This window comes from Neltuma alba, unplaced genomic scaffold, assembly GCF_004799145.2.
Source record: "Neltuma alba isolate B1F8T4 unplaced genomic scaffold, ASM479914v2 tig00005619_pilon, whole genome shotgun sequence".
Classification (NCBI taxonomy): domain Eukaryota; kingdom Viridiplantae; phylum Streptophyta; class Magnoliopsida; order Fabales; family Fabaceae; genus Neltuma; species Neltuma alba.
The window spans coordinates 55145-66489 of record NW_021634174.1 but is presented as its reverse complement, the minus strand read 5'-3'; the positions used below and the strand labels follow the sequence as shown (position 1 = coordinate 66489).

Sequence of the window (11345 nt, the reverse complement as noted above, 5' to 3'; positions counted from 1 at the left end):
GCCACACGTGAAGTTAGAAATAAGCCGCAAAATTTTAGTTTTATGAAAAGTACTCTTCTGATTCTTAATATAAGACCCATTTAACTAATTTGATTAAATTAAGAAAGTAAGGTAAGTTAGTTAATTATAAGAAATGTGACACATTTTTTTTAAAACACTATAATTATCTTTCTTAATGCTCCCTCTCCCTCTTCTACCTGATTATGGTTGAGGGAGTATCCATGGGGGTAATTTAGAGAAAATTGATAAATATAAGAAATGAGTCTTATATTTAGGACCAAAACCAACTCAACAATTGGGTCCTATATTAAGGACCGGAGAAGCATAATTTTGTACAAAATTTTATAATATATATAACATAGTTTACATTAATCCTACAAAAATTTGTTACTGTTACTCAAATTAACCAGGTATTATTGATCCAGGGTTTTACAAAACGCTTAAAGACGAATGGTAAGGAAATTGATGAAATGTTAGAAACGATCATCAAAGAGCATGAAGAGGCACAAACAGTACTGCAGAAAATGCAACACAAGGACATCGTGGACATATTACTCTCTTGCTTGAAGGATTCTCATGACGATGAACAAAATCCAGTCAAAGATCGAACCAATATCAAGGCCATACTTTTGGACTTGCTTTCTGGTGCAATAGACACTTCCGTCACTGTTAGTCTCTGGGTTTTCTCAGAACTCTTGAAGAATCCCAGAGTAATGAAAAAACTCCAACATGAGCTGGAAAACCTTGTAGGAAAAAGCAATTTGGTCGAGGAGGTTGATTTGCCGAGGTTGACTTACTTGGACATGGTGGTCAAAGAGACTTTGAGACTACATCCTGTTGCGCCATTGCTGCTCCCTCGAGTCAGCACCAAGGATATAACTATCAATGGATATTATATAAGGAACAAGTCACGAGTGATTGTGAATGTGTGGGCAATAGGACGGGATCCTAAGATATGGTCAGATAATGCGGAAGCATTTTATCCAGAGAGGTTCCTGAATAGCAATGTAGATCTCCGAGGAAAAGACTTCCAACTGATACCATTTGGTTCAGGTCGAAGAGGATGCCCTGGCATGCAGTTAGGGTTAATTACTGTTAAGCTGGTTATAGCACAATTAATGCATTGCTTTAATTGGGAACTTCCACAAGGCGTTTCTCCTGATGAAGTGGATATGACTGAGAAATTTGGACTATTGATTCCAAGAGCTAATCACTTAGTAGCTCTTCCATCATATTGCCTAGCAGAGTGATTGTTGTGCTCAATCATGTTAGTGTAATTTTCTTTATAGCCTGAATTGTTTAAGATTATGTAATTTGTGTTATGATTGGGTCTTTCCTTCCATATTTTTTAATAGTTTTTACATAAATTATTATTAATTTTTTCTTAACAATAGATGAAGAACATAACAACCGCATTATATTGATGCTCATAGAGTTTGATCAATAGTTGGAATCAAACTCTAGACCTGTTGCCACCAAGAGCACATCTTGTGCTACTAGACCAAATAGTCTTAGGTTGAAATTTGTATTTTACAAAATAAAATAAAATAAAATAACATCATACATAAAAGACTCATTTTCTTTCATTTCATTTTTATATACAACGCATACAAGTGACGATATATAGATATGTTATGTTCATTTTCTCTCATGTTGCTTGTTCGTTTAAGAAAATTAAACTGCGCAAACTAAATAAAACTAAATAAAATTAACAGGATGATCCTGGGATGTGCTAAGGATGATAGGTTTAACTTAAAAGGGCTTGTTCAGGAGGCACTGAGCTTGGCGGGACAGTTTAATCTGGTTGATTATGTCCCGTGGCTAGGTATACTGTATACGGTATCTCGCTTGTTGCTTTTCTCTTCTATTTTGTCTTACGTTTCTCATAATTTTCTCTTCCCCTACTTTTCTCTACATTCAGACAGAGGAATAAAAAGGCCTGTTTAAGCTTAAAGATTTGCCTACATGAAAAATAACATCAAGAATAATGGCACCCAATTTTCTTCTTAATGCTAGCACGCGTGGAATATTTGTGAAGGACATCTTACTTCAACTTACATTGTTAACTTTCATTGATGACTTATTAAATTAAAGAATTTGCTTTAATTTTGTGCTAGTAGTCGATCATTTTAAGCGCATGATAATTGGATTTCCTTCCATTTTTCTTTAACAGTAAATAGTTTCTTCGATACCCCTCTAAAGTTATACAGATAAAGCGGTGTGTTTATGCATAACAGCTGGCGAAAACATTGATATATAGATATATGTGTGTCTGTGTGTGAAACTCTGAATCGAATGACCTATTTGACTAATTAATGACAGCGTTTGACACGAACATTAAAGAGAAACGTTATGGCACTGGACGATGTCACTACAAAAAAATTGACTTGTCTCCGCTGAAAGTACAACAGTCACCGCCGAAAGTTTTTTGCGGCGACAAGTCGCCCCTGAAAAGTCGTTGCCGTAGCAGCTGTCGCTGAAAACTTTCAGTGGCGACTAAAAAGGTCGCCGCTCAAAGATACTTTCAGCGGCGACTTTTAGAAGTTTCGGCGGCAACAAATGTCGCCGCAGAAAACACTTTCGGCGGTGACACTCTTGTCGCCGCTGAAAGACTTTTAAGCGGCGACAAATGTCACTGCCGAAAGTGTTTTCTGCGGTGACTTTTTTGTCACCGCTGAAAGTAATGCCTAAGAAGAATTGGCTTTACCAATGCCACGTCATCACCGCCGGTGCCATGTCATCGTCTCTGGCTGCCACGTCATCACTGTCGACCTCCACGTCATTGCCACCGGCAGCCACATCATCACTAGCCACCTCCACATCACTCCTCCTCGCCACGTCATCGTCCAAATATTTTCACCTTAAATGTGTCTTCTTCCAGGTTCGAACTCGTGACCGCCTCCTTTCGTGTCCAATCTTCTTGCTGCTGAGCCAGATTAAATTTGTTTATTAATATTGTAAAATAAAATATATATTATTATATTATACTTTCAGCGGTGACAAAAAAAGTCACCGCTGAAAGTCCACTTTCGGCGGCGACAAAATAAGTCGCCGCTGAAGGTCTACTTTCAGCAGCGACACTTTTGTTGCCACTGAAAGTCTTGGTTTTAATAATGAACTTTCAGCGGCGACTAAAAAAGTCGCCGCTAAAACTCTACTTTCGGCGGCGACAAAAAAAGTCACCGCTGAAGGTCTACTTTCGGCGGCGACACTTTTGTCGCCGTTGAAAGTCTTGGTTTTAATAACGAACTTTTAGCAGTGACTAAAAAAGTCGCCGCTAAAAATCCACTTTCGGCGATGACAAAAAAAGTCACCGCTGAAGGTCTACTTTCAGCGGCGACACTTTTGTCGCCACTGAAAGTCTTGGTTTCAATGGCGAATTTTCAGTGGCGACTTTTTGGTTTCGCCGATGAAAGTGGACTTTCAGCGGCGACTTTTTTTGTTGCCGTCGAAAGTTGTCGCCTAAAGTCTATTTTTTTGTAGTGTGTGTTGGAAAAAATAGTCAGAGAGCAGGAATAAGCTACAAGAGAACAAAATGGCCAGAATCACGTCGACTTCGTACACATAATGCTTTCCTTGATACGTCAACCTACGGATTTGTATGACGACCAAAACAATGTTATTGATAGAGACCACCTCAAGGCTATTTTAGCATATATGATTTTTGCCGCAACTGACGCTTCTGTCATTGTGGTTGACTGCGCTCTATCTGAACTCTTGAGGCATCCAAGAGTGATTAAAAATCTCCAAAATGAGCTACAAAATGTGGTTGGAATGAACAGAATGGTGGATGAGGCTGATTTAGCAGAGTTAAGTTACTCATATATGGTCATTAAGGAGACTCTTAGATTACATCCACCTGCTCCTTTACTTATCCCTCGAGAAAGTATGAAGGATGTCACAGTTAATGGATATTGCATAAGAAAAAAGTCCAGGATCATGATGAATGCATGGGCTATCGGACGAGATCCTAAGTTATGGTCCGATGATGCTTATATGTTCTATCCAGAAAGGTTCGTTGATAACAATATAGATATTCATGGGCATAATTATCAATTTTTACCATTTGGTTCAGGTCGTAGAAGATGTCCTGGACTTCAAATGGGTATGACCACAGTTAAGTTAGTTGTAGCTCAATTGGTGCATTGCTTTAGTTGGGAGCTTCCTTGTGGCGTGTGTCCAAGTGACTTGGATATGAATGAAAAGTTTGGCCTCACAGTCCGAAGAACGAAGCATTTGCAGGTTGTTCCAACTTGTAGATTACATACGGACTATTCAAACTGATTATCAAGGTCTAGGGTTTTAGGCTATGCCTTTAGTTATGCATCCAGTGTACCTTGTCTGAAAATAAAGGCTCAGATTACAAGGCCTATCGTTTGAGGAATTATGTGGGTATTTTTATATTAGCAAGATTCTTCATACTTTTCCGTCGATCAGTTTTTTAGTTTAACTTGATGCGTTCTATTGTATATGTGTGTTGTTTTAATTTATGGAAATCGCATGAAGAATGTACTGTGCTTGTGTGTGTGTTGAAATTTATTTCAATAATGTCAAACATATATAGCTTAACGTGTAAGATTTTCTATAGTCTACATATAATTGTTTCTCTCCCCTTGTTTTTATTTTACCCAAGCAGTCAGACATACGCTGTATATATGTGTATATAAACTACCAACAAGAGTTGGCTTAATTGGTAAAAAGTCGGCTCATAACCTGTAAGATCGTGAATGTGAATCCCATTACCTATGTAAGGACCGCATTGGTGGGCATCAAATAAGCGTTTTCTGAGCTTCAAAGTATACCTTGGTCATGGTAAGCCTCTAAAACCCAACTCATCTAAACTTTTAGTATACCAAATATATATATATATACATATATATAAACCACTATCTGTATAAGTATATGGATTTTACAAATAGTATATTACAAATAAAGATATTTCCTTCAAACGATTTAGTAATTTGTTATCAAGTATGATCAATTTGACACTTTAATTAGAGGCACAATTTCGGGTATTCCGGTGGAAGCAGAAATTTAAATCTAAATTTAAGAAACAAAACAAAGTTTAAATTAAATATGCCATAAATTTCATTTTTTTTAAATCTTCCTCAAAGAAAACTAGACAAAACAATAACTGATTTACCCAAACTACTTTGTTTTTTTCCTTCTTTCTTGGGCAAGCAACAATTCTTTATCATATGCTTATATTCATTATCAGAATAGTGATTGTTAATGTCGCATGATTTTACATAAACATATAATGTCTTAACTTGTGACGGTCCGTGCATTTGCCGTGCCAATACACACATATTATCTTATAACCCTAATGTTTGATAGTACTTTTAAAAGTTAATTCATAAGATTCTATCGGTGAAGATTATTATTCTTATGAGGGGATGGTTCTAATTAAGCTCTGATTTTATCATTTGGTGATGATGTGTAGCGCCCAATAATTAAATTACTCAATTATATTGCCTTAGCCATCTGATCATGGCAATGGAGCTTCATGGATGGTAATTGACGCAGGCTCCATGGAAGTTTCCATCTTTCTTGAGCACCAAGTGTGGATTTTGGACACCGAGAATTTAATTTATCCTTGGGCAAGAAGTAGAGGACTATGTCCATGGAAGAGCTTCCTTCAATTCAACAGCAATCTGGTCAAAAAATTACTGGGAACAAAGAAGATGACGATGCTTGAATATAATATACGTAGTGTGAACTCAACAAATGTCCATATCCATTTATCGGGAGACAAAAGCTCACAATTTTATATATACGAAAGAGGTTGATGAGTTTGGATTCTCTTTCTCGAGGGTTTGACACTTTTGTTTTTTTAATTTCTTAGGTCTTTGTTTGTTTCTATCTATTTACGTATTATCTTGCTGATCACGTCATAGGAACAGGATCCTACCTATTTCACATATATATTAGCATTCAATCCGCCACTATCAAGCATAAGCACAAAATTTATTCCCTCTTTGATCGGTTTCCGAAGCAAAACAACCAGACATGTTTCCTTCAACACTAGCGATTCCTGCGATCCTTTTGTTGACATTGATATTGGTCCTATCCACTAATATCCTCTTCCCAAAACGACACAAAGATGGTCAGAACCAACCACAGGGGCCACCGCCCCTCCCAATCATTGGTAACCTCCACATGTTGGGTAAACGACCACACCGTAGCCTTCGATCGCTGGCCCAAAAATATGGTCCCATCATGTCGTTGAAGTTGGGACAAGTTCCTGCGATTGTCGTTTCGTCCCCTGAAGCTGCCGTTCAATTCCTCAAGACTCATGACACTGTTTTTGCGACCCGACCCAAAATACGGGCGGCGGATCCGTTTTCTAAAGGAGCCAACAAGGGAGTGGTGTTTGCCGAGTATGGTCCGTACTGGAGACATGTGAGGAAACTGTGCACCATTCACCTTCTAAGCGCATCAAGAGTGGAGATGTTTGCACCTTTGAGAAAGGAGGAGGTGGGAGTGACGGTGAAGTCCCTAGAGAGAGCCGCGGCGGCGCGTGAGGTTGTTGATATTAGTGAGATGGTGGGGGAGCTTATAGAGAACATAATTTATCGGATGGTCCTGGGACGCGCCAAGGACGATAGGTTTAACCTAAAAGGGCTGATTAAGGAGGCAATGAGCTTGGTGGGAGCATTTAATCTCGCTGATTATGTCCCTTGGCTCGGTGTATTTGATCTCCAGGTATGTTATGTGCCTATAATCTTTTCGCCTTGAGCATTGATTGTTTTTAAATATTTTTCCTTGCGTTTCTAGATAGAAATTAAACATATATAGTATGAACTTTAAAAAAATACACATTTAATTGGCGTTTATCAGATTTGGATGGTCTAAATTTAAAATTTTTCATTAATTATTTTAAATAAAAATATTTTTGGAAAATGATAATTAACATATTATCTTTATTTTAGATTCTATACCTATTAAAATAATTATTTTAAAACTTAAAATAAAAGAAAATGAGGTCTGGACTGTTCAGATCATATCTAGACTTTCCAGATTGGTGTTATCCTTCATATATAGTGAGCTATTGAATTGATGTTGCCAGGGCTTGACACGAAAGTTAAAGAGAAACAACAAGGCGCTCGAGGATGTGTTGGATAAGATAGTGATGGAGCATGAAAACACTTCAAAAGGACAAAATTTACAACACCATAACGACTTCATACACATATTGCTTTCCTTGATGCACCAACCTGTGGATCTACAGGACGACCAAGACCATGTGATAGATAAAGCCAACATCAAAGCTATTTTATCAGATATGGTTGGAGGGGCAACTGACACTTCTATTGTTGTAATTGAGTGGGCTTTATCCGAACTTTTGAGGCATCCAAGAGTGATGAAAAATCTTCAAAATGAGCTACAAAACGTTGTTGGAATGACGAGAATGGTGGAAGAGTCTGATTTAGCGAAGTTAAGTTATTTAGATATGGTAATCAAAGAGACTCTTAGACTATATCCAGTTGCACCTTTACTTGTCCCTCGAGAGAGTATGGAGGATGTTACAATCAATGGGTGCTATATAAGGAAAAAGACAAGGGTAATTGTAAATGTGTGGGCCATAGGACGTGATCCTAAGGTTTGGTCTGAAAATGCGCATATGTTCCATCCTGAGAGATTTGTTGACAGCAATATTGACGTTCGAGGACACGATTTTCAACTGTTACCATTTGGCTCAGGTCGCAGAGGTTGTCCTGGCATGAACTTGGGTATGACTAGTGTTAAATTTGTTTTAGCTCAATTGGTTCATTGCTTTTCTTGGGAACTTCCTTATGGTATGTCTCCCAGTGACTTGGACATGAATGAAGAGTTTGGTCTCTCAATTCCAAGAGCCAAGCATTTGCTAGCAGTTCCAACTTATCGTTTACATACGTAAATAGGGTGAGAAGCCTTTTTTTAAGTTATTTTAGTGTGTGTACAAAGTCTATTGTTCCATGTACGTGTAAGAGACTGCGTGTGTGTGTGTGAGACAGAGAGAGAGAGAGAGAGAGAGAGAGAGAGAGAGAGAGAGAGAGACTGTTATACTATTTTACTTTAATTCAATAATGTAATTTAGAGTCCTTCGATTTATACTGGAATTAGAAGTACGTGTTTTAAATTGAATACATTCACTCTTATTAGTTGTTAATGTTAACTCACTTGGATCAATACAAAGAGGCACATCTCTTTTTTTGTTTTGGAGTGAAAGGCACAACTCATTTTTAATACTCTTCGATGTTTCAGATGACGGTACTCTGAAGGCGAATTGCTGATACGAGTTACGTTCATTTCTCTTCCATGGACGTTTTCAAATAAAAGGGATTTTTCTTTTGGCCAGCCAACAAATCAAATGAATCTATATATTTCAAAAATAAAAGCAGACTAGCTACCGCTTGGTGGGCGGTTGAGACAATTTCTGCAATTCCGTGCACCAAAAATCATTTAGTTATTATGAAATGATTATTATATATTAAAACACCTATTATTTAATATTACATCTGATCCTACTTATAAGATTTCGTTTGTAGACTAAACGAGGTCTTATAATTAGGACCGAATGTATTATCAATTTTGTAACCTAGCATCTGTGTCTCAGGAGAGGTACTTTGATCCAACACGTATGACTTAATTATAAAATAACGAATGGGTAGTGGATGGAAATAAAATGTTAAAAATAAAAGGAATGTTTGTGCTTTATAACTATTGATTTCAGGGGAGGTTCTTACGGCTTTTAAAATCGAAGAAAATCATCTATAATTAAAATGATATACTCGTCTGTTTTAAATTTTAATATTTCTGTAGGAAAATGGGCCAGTCCACCCTTGGTGGATTGGACCCAAGCCCATTATCAGTTGGGGTCCTGGTGAAAATAACAAGAAATGTGGGTCATTAGTCGTAATTTTCCCCTTCTTGTTTTTGGAACCGCACGGTTATGAGGAATGGATAAGTGGAGGTAGTTACAAAAACTGCCGCCAGATATAACTTCCGTTTTTTCCTTCCTCTCCATGCAACACACCCGCGGGTTTATTTTTCCAGAAAAACACTTCCTCCCTTCGGCTCTCTCTCTCTCTCGTGGTGCATTTGCTGTGAAAACACAGATCCGACTCCGTCACCGTGATCGGACCTCCGCGTGGCAACCTGATTACATTGCAGACTCCAGGTATGCCCGAAAACCTTACATTGGTATCAGAGCATGTGATATTTCTATAGATTCTGTGGCCTGCGTTTTCATATCAGTATTTTTTTCTGATTGTTCGGTCTGAGTAACTTGCGATTTGCTTCAATATATTATGCAAATCCTCCATTTTACTTTCAGTATGATAGTTTTTGTATCTTATATTTATGTTTAGACATACTGGGTTGCTTCTTTGCCTCTGTGAAGATCGTTTTACACTGATATTCTTTTGGCCGTACGGTTCTCGTTTTTGAGTTTGCTTAAAATCAAGTTTTTAGGTTTCAAAATTTATCCCATTGCGTAGACTCGAAAAAACGAAGAAAATGATATAAAGTACACTAAAAACGGACACCGGACGGCGAAGATACGGAGGAGAGAAGAAATCGGGTCCGACGGGTCCGTCGGACCCGACCCGGTTGCAGAAGCCGGGTCAAGGCGACCCGGCTGGAGGTTGAAGGTGACCTCCAGGGGCCAAAACGGCGTCGTTTTGGCCCCTCCTATAAAAAAAAAAAAAAAGGGTTATTTACTGGGCTGGACGTAGGATCCAGCCCAGACCAAAAAAAAAAAAAAAGGGAAAGGGTGTACTGGGCTGGAGGCAGGATCCAGCCCAGACCAAAAAAAAAAAAAAAAAAATTTGAAGGGAACCGGTTGGGCCGAAATGGACCCAAACCCAACCGGTCCAAATACTTTAATTAAAAAAAAAACCGAGAATTAAAAAAAAAAAAAAAATTTTGGACCAAGCAGCGCCACGTGGCGCGTTCTGCCACGTGGCACCCCACCTTGGCACGTGGGGACCACCACCTGACAGGTGGTGGCGCGTGGAAGCCGCAGGCACGGCGCGTGTCGCCGGCGGCAGGCTGCATGGGCGCGTGAAGTACACGCGCCGACAGGGCGAGTGGGAAATTTTTTTTTCAATTTTTCGCTAATTTTTCCTTCTAGGGGCGCGTGTAGGCGCGTGAAAGGTCCGTTTGAGGTGCGGTTTGTCTCTAAAAATCCCTAAAATCAAGATCTTTATTTTGATATATAATTTGATAATTTTGGAGATAATTAAGGATCTATTTGTGAGTATTTTCAGTGTATTTTCTGGTATTTTTCATGCGGAAATAAATTCCAGAATATTCAAAATAATTTAAATTATTTTGTTCTAGGTGAAAATGAAGCAAGAGGCTTCTAGTAGCACTGAAAATATCCAAGATGGTTCATTGGAATACTTATACATGGATAATGCAGTTCCAGAATATGAACCAGAGGATGAGGATCCTGAAGAGGACCCTGAAGAGGTTCCTCAAGAAATCCCGGAGGAGTTAATGGATTCTGGACCTGAGTCAGAATCTTTATTTCCCACTGAACCCCTCCGTACCGAACCTCATTTGGTCTGTAATGATTCGCTAGATCTTCCCAATAAAACCGAAGTAGAGGAAGGCGAAGAGGTGGATCAACCCTGTACCCCTGCTTTAGCTATGAGAATAGCTGAAAGTGATGCAGCTAAATTGACAAACATAAAAGGCATCAATGGTGTGCTCGCTAGCTACGTCCATTACATGACCGATAAGAAGAATACAGAATTCTACCTAGAGTCATAATGGAGTACATAAGAGCAATAAGAGTTAGAGGCGGACCTAAAGGCAAACCCATAAGAAAGTCTTACTGGATTTGGGCCATAGAGCTAGTGTCCTCCTTTATGAACAAAACGCGCAAACTTAGAAGCCTAAGAAAAGCAATGCTTGATTACATTTATGTTCATATCAAATGATGTAATATTTGTATTCGCCTTGAATTTGTGGTTTCATGCATTGTAAACAGACTAAGTATGTTATTTCATTTAATGAAATTACTTGAATTATTGTTGTATGATTATTTATGAATATCATATGTATGCCTTTTATAAGTGGGAGCTTTTAGAAGATGAGACTTCTAAAGGTTACAATCTTTGAAGTGCTTATATAAAATCCTTGATAGGACATGATGATTATTGCTAGTATCTGTGTGATGGGAGGTACAAACGTATTCTCTTGATCATAGATCTTGTAATTTCATTATTTACTGATCGAGGATAATATAGGCACATTACATTGTATACTTCATTGTGCTATATAACTGAAATGTTCTTTGGTTCGGTTCTCTTCAAAGAGAACATAGATTAATGTGGGATAGATTTGTCACAGAA

General features: G+C 38.3%; 3 protein-coding genes across 3 annotated transcripts; all 3 read left to right on the top strand.

The window, feature by feature from the left end:
- Positions 1-518: 518 nt before the first annotated feature.
- LOC114748120 (cytochrome P450 CYP736A12-like) lies at positions 519-1253 on the top strand. The gene has a single exon (XM_028936474.1). It carries the CDS (start codon positions 525-527, stop codon positions 1248-1250), a length of 726 nt encoding a protein of 241 aa, XP_028792307.1. The 5' UTR covers positions 519-524; the 3' UTR covers positions 1251-1253.
- A 2314-nt stretch (positions 1254-3567) lies between these two features.
- On the top strand, positions 3568-4284 carry LOC114748123 (cytochrome P450 CYP736A12-like). Its single transcript, XM_028936477.1, has one exon. It carries the CDS (start codon positions 3568-3570, stop codon positions 4282-4284), a length of 717 nt encoding a protein of 238 aa, XP_028792310.1.
- Positions 4285-5980: 1696 nt separating this feature from the next.
- Positions 5981-7900, top strand: LOC114748122 (cytochrome P450 CYP736A12-like). The gene is made up of 2 exons (XM_028936476.1): positions 5981-6705; positions 7070-7900. The coding sequence occupies exons 1-2, from the start codon at positions 6010-6012 to the stop codon at positions 7898-7900; spliced, it is 1527 nt and encodes a 508-aa protein (XP_028792309.1). The 5' UTR covers positions 5981-6009.
- The last annotated feature ends 3445 nt before the right edge of the window (positions 7901-11345 follow it).

Excerpts from the sequence above, each read along its gene's own strand:
- LOC114748123 (XM_028936477.1), top strand. The coding sequence starts at position 3,568 with ATGCTTTCCTTGATACGTCAACCTACGGATTTGTATGACGACCAAAAC.
- LOC114748120 (XM_028936474.1), top strand. The coding sequence starts at position 525 with ATGCAACACAAGGACATCGTGGACATATTACTCTCTTGCTTGAAGGAT.
- LOC114748122 (XM_028936476.1), top strand. The coding sequence starts at position 6,010 with ATGTTTCCTTCAACACTAGCGATTCCTGCGATCCTTTTGTTGACATTG. Across the intron at positions 6,706-7,069 it reads TCGGTGTATTTGATCTCCAG|GGCTTGACACGAAAGTTAAA; the intron begins GTATGTTATGTG and ends TGATGTTGCCAG.